The sequence below is a fragment of the Xenopus tropicalis genome, chromosome 1 (assembly GCF_000004195.4).
Source record: "Xenopus tropicalis strain Nigerian chromosome 1, UCB_Xtro_10.0, whole genome shotgun sequence".
NCBI classification, from domain to species: domain Eukaryota; kingdom Metazoa; phylum Chordata; class Amphibia; order Anura; family Pipidae; genus Xenopus; species Xenopus tropicalis.
The window spans coordinates 56,806,978-56,822,915 of record NC_030677.2 but is presented as its reverse complement, the minus strand read 5'-3'; the positions used below and the strand labels follow the sequence as shown (position 1 = coordinate 56,822,915).

The following is a 15,938-nucleotide window of genomic DNA, read 5'->3' as shown; positions in this document are numbered from 1 at the left end:
GGACTGGATAACAGATTAATGCTGTACCTGCAGGTGGCAGGGAAAACCAAGTTGCTCGTGGAGACTATTGAAATTGTTTTTTTTAGAAATAATGAAAACAAGAGAAGTTTCTCAAACTTTATATTACATCTAGAAATAAAGATTATGTTTCTCTATTAAAAACTAAACAACTGATTTCTCTTTCCAGTCAAAGACAACTTTGTCCTTTTTATAACAAACACATTCTGCAGATCTTCCCATGGCCGCACTAGTAATCCATTTGTGCTGTGTCTCTTCTGGTTATTTTTGAGAAGAACGGAATAAATGGTCTCTAGTGGGCTCATTTAAGAGCAATTCTCCTTGTTTAGGGTGCACAGGACACATTTTCAAAGAGTAGCAGTTACTTTATCTTACTGACAAGAAAAGGCTACTGACAGTGCTTCATTTTTCATTAAATCCATGGCACTTGGGCTTTTTGATATTTGTCATGGTTGAAAGAACACCAATATTTTCTGGAAAAATAAGCCAAACTTAACTCCTGCCGACTACTGACAAGTCATATATTCCTTTATAATGCATTTTATCTTATATTGCAAGGTTTAAATCAACCAATTCGTAGGTCTTTTCTATAGCACCATTGGTACAAAAAGGTTAAGATTTGCATATAAAATTGAATGAGAGTGTAGTGCCTGAATCCATTACCTTTTCACAAAGCATATCAAATCAGCGCACAAGAATTGCTAGAATAAGCAGTGGGATTTGTGTGCAATGCCCCTGCAAACACCTACATCCATTTTTAAATGAGAGTAGTTAGACTGACTGAATTGTAATTAGAATGGTTTTGCCTTTGCACCTTCAGATATTGCAGCAATGTGAAAGATTAAACTGCAAAAAGCCAGAGGGGTGCAGTTGGTCTTTATATATACCATGCTACCATGAGGCAGGTTGAGAATGACCCCACCCCACCTGTTACCAGGGGAGGCAAAGAGCTGCTCCTGGTAACTTTAAGAGCTGAAAATTAATTTTTTAAATTGAAATTTTTTTTGCTTTGGAAGAGCCCCCTCACAGCAGCAAGGGGTGCCAAATTGTCCCTGTGTACATATTATATATAAAGTGAACACTGTACCAGTTACAATTTTATACAGGTTATAACCGAGATGACTTCTAATATGCTTATATTTTAGAACAAGGGGTACTTTATCTATTGTAATACAGAAGTTTCAGTGAGTCATGTGACAGAAATGACATTACAAGGATATATAGAGTTTATATCAGGGGGTACTGCAGTCAAAAGCCCCATTGGGACCCACGACAGAAAAGTGCAATTGATGAGCCTAGAGGTGGAGCTTGTGGGAAAGTGGCAGATTTAGGTTGGATCACTGCTGGGGTTTTTGTAATATTCGGAAGTGTCCAAGATGGATCAGGGATGTGACTGTGCATGGGAAAGGCATTTTTTCCACTCAATACTTGTTTGCACCCAGGGACCCCAGGTGACCAGTGGCCTGATAATTAGAGCAAGGGGCCTGTTAACTTATTATTATGTGGCAATGATTGGTGACAGTAGCAGAAACACTTAATAACTCTCTGTTTGGCCTATCATTTACATTGAGGAAAAATGCTTGTGACATAGAAAATGCACATTTAAGAGTAAATGTCTATGAAGATTCTCATTCATCCAGGTCATGATATACAGTATCTAGTAGAATTAAGTCTAAAACAACTGGACTTTTCTGAGTTTTTTCCTTGAAAACGTTTCACCACTCATCCGAGCGGCTTCTTCAGTTCAAATGACTGGTAGGGAATTCCCCGGTATTTGACATCCTTACCCCGGTGGTTTTACAACAGTTCACACTTCCAGTCATGAACTTTGAAGGATTAACACCTTCATCAATGAGAATCATTCTACCATTGTGATTGGATTATACCTTCTTACACCTGTCAGTTTCAGCTAACACCTAACTGAACAAGTTCAATGGAACCATTGTGATTGGATGTCTGTGACTCTACTACCATCAAGAGTTTAAATACCTGAAAGCAGTTCTAATGTGTAGCTCTGGCTCTTTCTGAAAGCTCAGACTCAGGTACAAAGGTTCACGAATACAGTTTTAAATGGTAGAGTGAATTATTTGCTATGTAAAATTCATAATTAATAAATAAAATCATGACAGAATCCCGCTAACCTAGGATCAGCGGCACACTATGCTTTTTTCCTCTCCTATGTCTAAATGCAGGTGAAGAAGATGCTAATCCGCTCCATGCCACTCTGGATTTAGGCATGGAAATATAAACTTTAGTGTTTCTGCAATGAAATATGTGGCAGTGGCCTAAGGGCAATAGGACACACAGTATGTTTGTCTGCCCCTGCCATGCAGCAAAAAAAAAAATGGGAGGCAAAGGATTACACCAAGACAAAGCAGAGTTAAAAACGGTATATCTGAATGGCTTATTCACATTTACTAGATTGCTATGGCTTTATTTAACAATCAGATTGAAAGGCATGGAAGCTTAGCTGGGGCAAAGTAAACGGATGCAATATAGTTACAAACTGCATAAGTATATGAAATCTAAACCTAAATGTTTCAGAAAACACTATTAGAGCTTGTTTAAAAAATAAATGGTGTTACAATAAACGGGGTTAAATATGCGATTACAGTTGCCTTTTAAAACGTATTCCTACTTCAGCATAGAAATCTACTCCTTAAACTACATGGAGTGCCCAGCTCATTCCTTCACTCAGTGTGAGTGCTATAAGCTCTTGATTCTAACATTTACAATAAAACAATGACACTTGAAGCCAATTTTGACAAAGAGCCTCATCTGTTCAAATATTCATTAATCTAATAACTCTACAAGAACCGAAAAATAATGAAATTCATTTCACCAGATAAGTAAAACTTATAACACTGAATTGGTTTTCTGAAATTCTGAAACTGTTTGGAATTTAGCCATCAGTGTTCGGTTTACTAGTCGGAAAAAAGTGGCCATTGTCATCTCAAAAGCTACAATAATATAAGCCAAACTCTAGGTGGCAAAAAAGAAGCAATGCTCTGCTGGGCTTAAAGCAAATAATGAGATTTGTAAACAAAAAACATTTATAAGAACAGATTGTAGGGCTAATGATCTTCTCCAGACCAAAATGAGATAGAGTAGCAAGAAAAACACAGCATGGGAGCTGAACATCAATAGTGTGTCCTTCTCAATGGGGAACTCAGACAACATGGGGAAATAAGAATTGCTATTTCTGTCTACAGAAGAAATGTGTTCAAAGGCAGAAAGACTAAATAAACACAAAGAGCTAAGTCCAGTAAAACAACACACCAGTCAGACACATAACACAGACCAATGAACAGAGCAAGCTTACAAGAAATTAGATTACTTAGACTCACAGCTCCCATTGTTGCTATTCTGCTGTGGCATTCGCTTAAAGGGAAAGTATATCTTAGAATATTTTAAGCTTAATTAACTTCATATAATGTGTACTTTCCCCAATGACTATTTCATTTGTTCCATGGAAGTTCATCCTTCTGATTTTTCTTTGATAACTGAACGATATCAGGCCTACGGGGCTTCCAATTTTGTTTAATTTGATTTAAGGAGAATGGTTGCAACTGATGTATTCACTATTTAGAGTCTTGTGGGTGTTGATATATTTTTAACTTGTTGGATAAGCAGGTAGATAAAATACAGCCTTTTAATGCAGTTTGCCTCCAGTAAAAAAAGGGTGTAAAATCCTAAAAGTACTCTGTTGGGGGACAGAACTAGCCAATTAGGGTACAGAAATTTGTGTTTTTGGGTTGGTGAAATTTAAAATATTTTTAAAACAATTTTAAACATTCTTACACTGGGGCTATTGTTACTTAATGTGCATATGGGTCATTGGCCAACTAACTTTCCCAATTTAGGTGAATAGCTCTGTTGTGCTTGTCTGGGGGTCTTATACATGGGCCAAAAGTCATGCAGGGTGGACACAAACAATTGAATTTTATAAGCATGCTAGTCTATAAAAAAAAAAGTACCATAAAAGATTTGCTGTGAAACAGTGCAGAATGTACTTACTGTATATAGCTCATATAATAAATACAATTTGTTTGGTCCCCATACACGTTGAGATTTGCTTGCTTGACGAGAGCGTGTAGGTAAAAAAAAAAATAATTCAATCGTTTGGCCCTGGGGCTAAATGATCGAATTATATTGGCGGCAATAAGGCTGTCGGTTCGGGGACCACATCAACGAGCTGATGCGGTCCCCGATCCGACTGGATTTTCTAACCTGGCCGATCGATATCTGGCCAATTTTAGGCCAGATATCGGTCGGGCAGGCCCCTCGTTTCTGCCCCTACATGGGCCGATAAGCTGGCGAATCGGTCCAAGGGACCAATATCGCCAGCTACTATAGGCCCGTGTATGGGGACCTTAAGTCAAGCTTGTACCATCTTTTTCTTGATAACGAGGCTCCTGGAAGCACTGGGACACTAGACAAATTTGCCCCAGGCTGGTAACCCTTGGCAATCCATCAAATGTTTGCTTTCATTTAATATTGAACCTGCAACAGGCTACAAAAATTACTGATTGGTTGCTATTGGTTTCTACCCAAAGTGCATATTGGCCATAGTTTATAAATAAGCTCCACTATCTCAGTTCAACTTGCCATGGTAGTATAAGCAGTGCAGTAGTTCCTATTTACATAAACATGTAGGTGGATAAGACCCATCTACAGCTTAACTCGAGCCTGCATTTTAAACAACAACATTAGCTTAAAGATGTAATGCCAAAAAAAAAAGCAAACTGTCCTCTAAATGCATTTCCTTTCAAAGGCAGAAGGAAAATTTATATGTAAATAGTGGAGAGCAGAGAGAATAATGATGCCAATATCACAGTACTTTAAGGTCGAAAGGGAACACATGTACTTTTTAACAGGCCTTCTGCAATGAAAGTGATTTACGGCCTTAAGAGGAAGATATGTTTGTAATGGACAATAAAAAGAGATGGTATTTTCAAACAGAGAATCTCCCAGATGCATTGTTTTTTTTCCCTTTAGTAACTGTTCTCGAAGCTTATAATGCAACTACCATAGACAATAACCATCTGAACAAGGAAAGCTGCCTATATGATAAGGCCAGACTGTATAACTAGATTTCTATATTTGATTAAAAAAAAAATCATTTCAAACCTATTTTTTATTTTGGGTCTGTGAAAGAACAAGTGAAACTGACATCAAACGGGCCTATTTTCAAGGTATCCATCTAGGACCACTGGCAAAAAAAGGTGGATTGTTCAACTTTCATTTGAAGTGGTAAAAACCAATCTTCACAGTGAGGGCAGCGAGGTTGTGGAATTCCTTGCACCATGATGCTTAACGGCTTTCATGACATCTTGGACATTATATATATATATATATATTTATTTGCACTGGAGGTCATTCGCAGTGGAATTTTGTCTTTTTTCAACCAAAATTAACAATGCAACTGTGACCCATACCACTGTAGTAAAGGAGTTTTCTCTGATTTTGAACACTACAAATATTTTAAAAGAATCAGCATGCTTCCATGAAATAAATATAATTCTAAAATGCCTGTTACGCCAAAAACATGTAGCCTCTGTATCTCCAGCTACTAGTGTACTACACATCTCAGAATGCCTTACCAGCCTTGGTAAAAAACAAAAACATACCTTGGACAAATCCCTGAAGTTGCTAGGAAGAGTAAGGTCCAGCTGTTCTGATTCATAATTGGTTATAACCCAGGGGAACACTGGATACTGGTTCAAGTCATTGAAAGTTCGGCCTGTTAAACAACCAAATGGCATTTAGCAATGTAACAATTCATTCAGAATACAGAAAACAAAATGCAGTGGCCAAAACTGTCAAATCCTTTTACTCACCTTGGTTGTAGTGTTTCTCCTAATTTAATCTTTTTTTTTTTTGTACTACAATCATAAATCCATTCAGTCTTTTAATGAGTAGGCTTTTTCTAGCAATTTGCAATACACCTAGCCAGTGTCTCCTGAGTAATGTAAAAGCAATGTTCTATGCTGTAACACATTGTGAGGGCATTAAAAAAAATTTGCAGCCTTTTGAAATATTCTTCCTTTAAAATTTTGAGAACATGAACATTATTCTATATTCATAATGTTGTCAACATAGACATACAAAGCACTAAAAATCTTGCCTGGCTGCACTGAAAATATTTCTGTCCCTTAGACCAGTGCTGCCTAATTGGCGGGCCCATCACGAGCCCACCCATCACCAATTCAAATCCCAATACATTAATAGTGGAGCAATCAACAACACAGTACCATGCTCCCAATGCCGTTTATGCATTCTAAGTGAACTAAATAATTAACAGACCGTAGGTGCCAGGGAGTTTTTAATACTTTATTCACATGTGTAAACACAATTGTAGAGGACTGTCACGCAATCATTGCCAAAAAATACATCTGCGCTTTCTGGTGAAAACCAAGTGACAATTCCCTACACTTCTCATAAGAATATATGGGAAAATGTGGTTGCTGGAAGCATGCTAATCATATCTCCCATCCCCACATTTAGAATCTATTTCTTAAGAATTCCAATACTATACTGTTAGCAGTATTTTCAGTTTGCCATTGTACTAATATCCTTAAGATGATATTTTCAGGGAATAAAAGATTCAAGCTTACCAGCTATTGTGTTCAGAAACATCAAATATTCAAAGTTGGAGATTTCTCTGTGCTGCCAACGCTGTGTCATATTTGATGCTTTAAAGATCTGTTTTGGAGTAGCCAAAGAGATACGCCTGCCAAAATATAGACAACATTCTTAAGCAACAACTAGCAATAAATAGGTTTACAGAAGGCCTTATTGGCTAAAACTGGGAGAAAAAAAAACATTTTTTTTTAGAAAGTATTTATTCATTCATAAAAAATTACAAGACACAATATGCAAACATCTTAGTACAAGCGTAACAAAGCCCATCTTCAGTCACTTAAGGAGTTCTAACCAATTTCTTTCATTCTAAAACTGCTATGGACTATACGCGGTCCCTGATTGCAATAGGCACTATAACATTATGACACCTTCACTGCTAAGAGTCTGCAGAGTGAATGGATTTAATAAGAGCTTGCTGATTGTGGCTGAGGGGAACATAAACCTCACAATGAAACCCATCAACACATATCCGTGCTTTGGGAAGCTCAGCTATAAGAACAGTCATTTTCATTTTATCATAAATCAAGATTGTGAATGTTTTTAATGGTTATTGCCACTTACCTTCATGCAGTTTTGATAATATGCATAATACATAAAACAATCTTTGCTTAGCATATACATTCATTCAAGTTATTAATAAATCCTTTGCTAGAAACCATTTTGTTTTAATTCTCTTGCATTAACATGTGAATGTCTATATTCTTAATTGTACCAATTGAAACAGGCCAGTTTCAGACTGTTGGGCAGATCAGGGCCATATTAGCTCTAATAGGGTGTGGGTATTATTAACTGGATCAGGCACGTGGCTTGAAATGCCCTAATTTTACTTTCCAAATGTTGGGAGATTTAAAAGATAATACATATATTAATAAAATATTATCAGGTAGTAAAGGCCATAAAGAAATCCTACAGCTTTAATGCTTTGAGAGAAAAATCCTACTTTTGTAATCCAATCTGTGGCTCAATAAAATTGGCTAAAACATAATAAATGCATCTCAATATCTTAAGTGCCTTTCCTACTCAGTATAAGGCTGCATGGTGATGCCTAGCCAGATAGATACAGAGCAAGGGCACCAAGAAATGTTTGGATATAGAGAGTGCAGGTGATTTTCTGCTAGCTAGAGAGTTGGAGAGAAACACTACAGTACCTACACACTACCTGCAGGGGGGCAAAATTAAATTCTGAGGTTAAAAAAGGCATAGATACAATCTTCAGGTAAATGTGGACAATGCCACTATCCCTTTAAGAGAAAACCATACTGCAATAATATTACCTTGTTTGAGGCAATCCAAAATTAGTGCCAATTCCAACTCTGGGGAGGCAATGGATTACTTTTTTTACAGTAGATTGGTCAGGGAAGTTAAACATGACTGAAACTGGAAAAACAAAAAACAAAGGGTCAAAAATTACAGAAATTAGGTCTAAAAATAAAAAGAATTAAGCATGTTGATCAGAACACAATGTATCCATAAATGCAGGACATTCTCATATTAAAAATGACTGTTGTAACACTATGATATATGGGTTACATTTGAATATATCCAAGCATTTACTAGAATGACAAGGAATGTTTAAAAAAAAAACTGAAAACTGTTCATATTTCAAGCAATTTACTCTAAACAATCATCATTTACACCATAAAATTGAATTATTCCTTCCTATAGCTTATATACAGAATAGGTTATGCAGTCAGAAACATCTGCTGCTTAATGCAAACAAACGAAAATAAAGCAAAGGAAATAAGTTACAGTAGCTCAGTAATACAGCAACTCGCAAGGATTCAAACATGAACACAATTTTTATTTAGCATTTTTTAAAAATGTTTTAAACATTATCTGAACCCACAGTTGTAAATACATTTTTTATCTGTAAGTTTTTGTGAAACATATAAAAATCTATACATGCTGCTATTTCCTGTTAATATGAAGCAAATCCTATCTAAATGCTCATCTAGCAAAGCAATGTCCAACTTGTGGCCCTCCAGCTGTTAGAAGCTAGAAATTGTAGTTCAGTGACAGTTGGAATGCTACGGTTTAGGCCCTGTAGAGAAGCTGAAAACTGAAACTTTTGCAAATAAATGAAAAACAACCATACCTACTCACAATGCTGAAAACAGCTTTTTGTTTGTTTGTTTGTTGACTTAAAAATAAACTTTTAGTTTAGTGCTAAAAACATTTTTATTATAAACATCTTTGCAATTGTTTATTTTTATATTTTATCACTTTTTTTCCATTTTATTGGGAATTTTATTGGAAATTTTATTTTAAAAGTAATTGTAGAGCTTCATTTTTATGAATATTTTCCCTCTCTGCTTTCTTGGGTCACTGATCATTGTAGAAAAAGGTAACACAACAGATACACAATAGCAGTATGATAACAAAGTATGATAACTACCAACACAAAGGGGCCCATTCATTAAAGTCTGAATGAGTATGAATGAAAAAAATTTGTATTTTTTCTAACTTTTAGAACTTTGCGTATTTTCTGCGATATTTTCGTTAAATTGAACTTCTTCATCTTTGTGTCAATTTGTGCAACAAAATCGTATTTGACACAACGACTACGAGTGTCATTGAGTCCTATGGGAAACTTCCAAAATCATGCACTGAAGGATCAAAGTCAGAAAGGTTTTTGTGCCATTTATGATCGTTCGGATCCAACAATTTCGTAAGTTTCGGATCGCACCATGATATCTCCGTACGACCACGAAAATTAGTACTTAAAATAAAAAATCATTTGAATAATCCCAGTGGCACTCATTCTGATGTTTATCCGTAAATGCACTTAAAGCCTAAAAGTCTATAAGAAACAGAATTGCAAACATCATCACTAAAACTGACCATCTTTATTAAGCGGCCACAAAAAATTATATTTAAATAAAGACAAAGATATGGTGCAAGTGATAAGTCCAGTAGACTGACAGGCAGGCTAGAACGGGGATGGGTACGTTGGTAGAGACGCTGGTGTTAGCACATACCTTCCTATCAGTTAAGAATTATTCTTGTGGTGCTGGAAAGCTGATGATCTTTGGATTTAATAATATATTTTAAGTGGTGAAATTAGTTGAAGACCAGCATCAGACTTGTTGTTTCCATGAAATAATGCTATTACTTAAAACACATGTATTGGTGATTTCTAGGACATTTTATACTGTTGCAAAACAAAAAACAAAGAAAAAAAAATAAAAAGTTAACCCGCTTTCCGGTTGCCAGGACTGCTGACTCTGATGACCATATAAATACATTTAAGTCAATTTAAGGCTGGACAGAAGCAATAAGCAAGTTAAAGGACAAGTAAAGGGAAATTCACTGAGATGAGGCAAATGTGTTAGACACTCCCCAGTCAACATTGTCGCTTACCACACAGCCAACGGTGCAGTAGAGTAAAGACTGGACTTCAACTTTAAAGTCACAACTTTCACGCTACTGCGCATGCAAGCTATCCAGGCAGCACAAAGCATCACTGGGGCATCATGCAAGATGGCAGAGCAATGTGGCAGGAGCAGCACCCTGGGCCAGTCCACTTTTCAGCTGACAGAAGCACCAGCCTGGAGTCTAAGGTTAGTGATGAAGTTCACTGGGAGATGTCTAACACATTGGCACCCCCCAGTTAATTGCCCTTTCTTTGTTCTTTAACTTTTTCAATATTCACATACATAGGTAGGTAATTAGCAACTTGCTTTAGTCTACTAAAAACGTCTGATGCTACAATGCTTTTTATACTAAAATTAAATTTTAATTACATTTTAAGGAACACACTTCTAAAAAATTATTTATTGCTTTTTTAAATGTTCTTACCTCTGTTTGCCATAAAAATCTCTACAGCTGTGTTTTGCAGAAGGTAGCGACGTGAAAAAACAGCACGGATCTCTGTGAACAGCCATTTTCCGTGCAATCCTTCAGTGTAGGCAAGTATCTATAAAAGAAAATGGGCAGTAAAAAGTTAATTTAAACCTGCCAAGATGCAGCTAATGCTCTTAAATTTAACAGAATAATCTAATATTTGATATGTTTGCCAATAGGTGCAAGGACAGAAAACAAACTTCTCTATAACCTCTGCCCAACCTATGTCAAATATTTAAGGATTGGAAATAAATGTTAAAGAGTCTCAACAAGTTCTTCCACAATCAAAAAGAAGAGTCTAGAAGATGGAAGTAAACCAATTTTGTCTCACCCTAGACATGTTTTGTTGAATATAATTATCAAAAACATGAGCTGCTGCCCTAACAAAGCTGAAAAAGAAGCTCCCACCATCACAGTTATCCTAACATGTTGTAGGTGCTTTCCCTTAATCAAGAGTATCTTTGGCCTATGTACCAAGTTCCATCTGTGTTTATTAAGCATTTACATGAGAATGGCTACAACCAACCTGCAGCAGAAGTATATTTTGCTCACAGCGTTAAAAGAAGCCAGCCAGTTCATATATTCTACAAAGTCATATACCTAGGCCAGTTTTTGCAAGACTGCTTTGGTTAAACCACCCCGCCCTTGAGTGCTAAATCTTAGGTAAGCACCCCCCCATCACAAGGTTAGATACATGGAACCATTTCTGTATCAGTCATTGGTCATACAATATATAAAACAGCAAATACGTTTTCACCTCTAACTCCCTATTTCTCATTGGTATATAAAGGTGATGTGAAGAAAGCCAGATCTAACAGGGATAGTAACAAATTTGGCAATAACACATGTATATGAAACTTATAGCTTGCACCAAATATACAGAGTATATTTATATATTTATATATCCTGTCTGTTCTTGGTATTTTACACAACAGGGCTTTGATTCTTTTAGACTAGGGATATAAAAGATTAATATAAAGATTCAATTAACATTTTGAAAATAAGAGATATTTGGAAATAAGAGATGCAGCCATTATTTTGAAACTATTCGATTAGTTGGCAGATCAGCCACTGGCAATTCAAAACTAGCTGCCATTTTATATATTCAATTTGATAGATTTCAAATAAATGTTACCCAATCTGGAATATAGAACGGTTGCCCATTCTTCTAATCCTTTGTCGGAATTTGCAACTCAAACTATTGGCTTCTAGCTGCTCATGGCTTACCACAGTCTCCCATGCCTTGTTAAAGATAATGGAGCTGGACAGAGTAAGAAGAGATAATTCAGCTCCAACACATATAAATGTCAGTTAGCAAAGGTAAAATAAAGTTTGTTTTGCAAGGAATGCAATTAAAAATGAATACTCTCTCTTCTAAACATAACCAGAATCTTTTAATGCTGTATACAGTATGCATATTTTATTCTACTAATGAGGAGCTATGTGAGATCATCCCATTTGTAGGAGAGCAATACACATCACATAAAATGTATGTGCAGAAATGCAGCAAAATCACCCTCATCTCTACCACTTCAAAGTCTCTGGAGTTCAATTAAAATAGGATTAGGCGGACGAATGCTTCTGTGGGACATTGTTTCAAGCACTGACAGCACCCTAGACAGAGGTCTAGCCCTCCAATGAACCAGTTACCATGGAAACTATTCTACTATCTTTACTTGATAGTTCTATTGTCATCTTTAGTAGTTTAAAAAAGATATACAGGTACTGAATCTCCAATGCAGACAAACATCTCTGAAATCAATACAATACATCTTCATCATACCATGCACAGGAGAGTCTGAATACAGTGTCTTGGTTTTTTTTTTTTCTTTTAAACAAAGCAGAGAGTATTTGATCAAAAATCAAACTAGACAATGTAAATTTAAGTCTAGATAAAACAAATGTATGTAAGCTCCTTTACAATCTAAATACACCTGCGGTGTACATTGTAGTAATATGTGTTTCTATTATTTCTACATTTAAAAATTCATGCAAGTCCCTGTTCTACATTTAAAGGTCCCACTTGTAAGAACTAAGATCATCAGTACTAGGGCCAGACTGGGAATCTCTAGCCTTGAAACCTCCAGTTGTTACCGACTTACAACCATGTAAGCTTGCAGTTCATCTGAAGCTTGACTTGACAACCCTGGCATAGATGCTGTTACAAGTCCATTCAACTTTAATTAACAGAGCTACAAGTAAGGAAAAATCTTTAATAAAAAATGCTATGCTTTATAGATTCAGCCACAGTAAATCCTCTAGATGAATTTGTCATTATTTAATGATTTGCATTATTAATGGAAACACAGGGAAAATATTTAATGAAATTGCCAGAAAACGAACAATGCAAAATTGTATTTTTATTTTGCATCACCTGTTGCTTTAATTGCTGAATTATCTTTTTAATAAATGAAGGAGCAATTCTAATTGATTGTATAAAAAGATTTATTGAGATAAATGTCTGAATAAAGGTTAACATTAATAGATATATTACATTCCTAGTGGGGAACTGAATAGCGATCTACACACATCAAACTCACATTATAGCTGTATAGAAAGGGTAAGTATATCAAGCACAAGCCAATCCTTCTACGCCGCATAGAGTAACCATATTTTCATATATCTGTAACCTTGTTATAAACTGATTACGAAGGACAGGAGACCTACCAGAAACCCACTTTTCCCCTTGGGGCCCTTGGCAACCCTACAGTCTACTCTCCACACTCAATGGCTGGCTTGACTAGAGAAATGCACCACTCCCTATTTCAGCATCTCCACATTGTAGAGAGAATCTATGTTAACAGACTGAAAATTATATTTTGGGATAGTGGAACTGCAAGATATGAGCATTATCAGAAAGCAAATACTTTACCTGCCCTAATGGAACTATACATCCCTGACTGAACAATTTAATGGCTCTTCTGTATGTAATGCACAGTAGCTGAGGTAGCATTACTCAGTAGTAATTTGATTGGACCAAAGAAGTAAAATGTTCAGTGCTGGACTGCTCAACGCATGAGTGCTACTACAGTTTAGCATACCTAATATAAAAAAGAGTGCTGCTATTCACAAGGGGTGAACAATGTGATAATGAGCTTCAACTTAAAAGAGCCAAGGAGAGGACATATTTATTCCAACACAGAATGATCCAAAATAACTTTATAATGGATTTAAATAAATGCCCAATCAAAATCAAGTCATGACATGAATAAACTACTCTGCATTAATGCATCAACCGAACCAGGGTTCGCAAAAGAGAAAAATCTTATACAGGTATGGGATCCCTTATCCGGAAACCCGTTATCCAGAAAGTTCCGAATTACAGAAAAGCCATCTCCCATAGACTCCATTATAAAGCAAATAATTCTAATTTTTAAAAATGATTTCCTTTTTCTCTGTAATTATAAAACAGAAGCAAAACAATCCTTAAGTTATGGAGATCCAAATTACAGAAAGATCCCTTATCCAGAATATTCTGGGTTCGAGCATTCTGCATAACAGGTCCCATACCTGTATGACAGCCAAATTCCATCTGAAATAGAAATACATATTAGCTAGTCCCTTGCATTTGTTAAATAGCTTGTAGTCAAACCAACCGTAGGTAGCATATTTACCAAAGTTTTCATTGACACCACAATGAAAGGGCACTTTGCCTTCATTCAGTACAGCAGTTACAGCTAACGTTACAATTTAAATAAAGAAATCCAGTGTGACCTTTATATCGATCAAGAACAGATGACTCCAGAATCCGGTCTGGGAATGAACAAGTCAAGAGCTTAAGACAACTCATGTTTCCCTTCCGATTCCTGCAGGAGATGATAAACCCGCAGCACATGATGTATCAGCTCATTTTATCTTATCGCTTTGGGGCTGGGTGACAATGAAGTTCATATTTCACTACATCCCATTGAAGACTGGGAAAATTACTTGACCTCCTGACCTGAAATTTCACAAGAGGACAGAAATTCTTCTTCGGCAAGGCAATGCCATTTTTCAGATGTCAACCTTTAGTAGAGCTTTAAAAATTAATTTCATTTATATTAACCAATGTATTGATATTTCCATTGAACGCCATTTGATACATGGAGTAGAGAATAGCCAATTGCTGTTGCATCAGATGGGTAAAGCTATTTCATTTATGTGGCAGGCAGATTTACAGCAAGTGAAATTCCTCATTTGTTACACAATATCTGTGCTGGATGAACAAGGCATTGAGGACTTTGTCTTTTAAATAATGCAGACTGTATTTAAAAGAAATGTACTATTCTTATTTTTAATCTTAATAGGAAACTAAAGATGGTCTAACATGATGGCATATTTGCCAATTTCACCCAAACAGTATATTGTTAAAAATTAACTATACTGCAAAGATGTGCTGCATTTCTGAATCCACTTAATGTATCAACTAATGGTGTGCATAAAAACACAGGCTTCAAGTAAGGGCTCGGTGACAGGGATTACACTTAAGCAACAGAGAAGTAAGGGAGTGGAGAAATGGACAACCAAGCAATATGGTAGGAAAGGTGGGCAATGATGTGGCCCCGAGCACTGCACTGATCCCCAACCAGTGGCTCACAAGCAACATGTTGCTCACCAGTCGACACTGATGTTGATCCCAGCGGCATCTCAGTGGGTGCCCATTTTTAAATTAAAGGCAAATTTTGGAGGCATAAAGACACAGGTTTACTTTGACAGAGCTTCCTGCAGGCTAGCAGCCCCCTTGCAGATACCAGTTAGACCAGGAACCCCAAGCAACACAAACATGAAAAAAAGTTATTTGGAGATGCCTAATAAGGACTTTGATTGGATATTTGGTAGCCCCTATGTGGACTGCTAGCCTAATGATGTTCTGCTTGGAGTAAAGGTGGCCATACACTATAAGATCTGCTCGTTTAGCAAAGTTGCCAAGCAGAACGGATCTTTTCCTGATATACCCACCTATGGGTGGGAAATATTGGGATGATTCGTCATTTGGCCATAGGGCCAAAGGTTTGAATTTAAACGGCAGGCACAGGCGCCATCGGTTTGGGGATTGCATCATTCTGACGGAAAAATCAAACTTGCCTGAACGAGATCTGGCCAATTCTAGGCCAGATGTCGTCTGGGGAGGCCCATCATTGGTGCCCATACATGGGCAGATAAGCTAAGGTCTAAAGGACTGATATCGGCAGCTGAAATTGGCCCGTGTATGGCAACTGCAAAACTGTATCTCACTGCTTTCAAAACTTGCCTCCAAGCCAGAAATGTAAAAATGGGCACCTACTTTGAGGCTAAAGGGAGCACCATCAAAGGGGGTGGTGAGCAACATATGCATGCGAGCCACTGGTTGTGGATCAGAGTGGCATCCCCAAGGTATTTTTTTAATGCTAGTGTGGACCCTAAAGTTTTTACATTTGTGTTTGGCTCACAGGTAAAATGAAGTTGGGGATCCC

At 36.8% G+C, this 15,938-nt stretch overlaps 1 protein-coding gene across 1 annotated transcript in view; it reads right to left on the bottom strand.

The window, feature by feature from the left end:
* The window catches only part of lrba (LPS-responsive vesicle trafficking, beach and anchor containing), a 341,818-nt gene that overhangs the window by 91,654 nt on the left and 234,226 nt on the right, over positions 1 to 15,938 (bottom strand). The window contains exons 40-43 of the mRNA XM_002933499.5: positions 10,462 to 10,579; positions 7,938 to 8,040; positions 6,636 to 6,751; positions 5,649 to 5,761 (exon numbers count right to left, since the gene is read on the bottom strand). Coding sequence (XP_002933545.3) covers positions 5,649 to 5,761; positions 6,636 to 6,751; positions 7,938 to 8,040; positions 10,462 to 10,579 — 450 coding nt within the window. The remainder of the gene's footprint in view (positions 1 to 5,648; positions 5,762 to 6,635; positions 6,752 to 7,937; positions 8,041 to 10,461; positions 10,580 to 15,938) is intronic.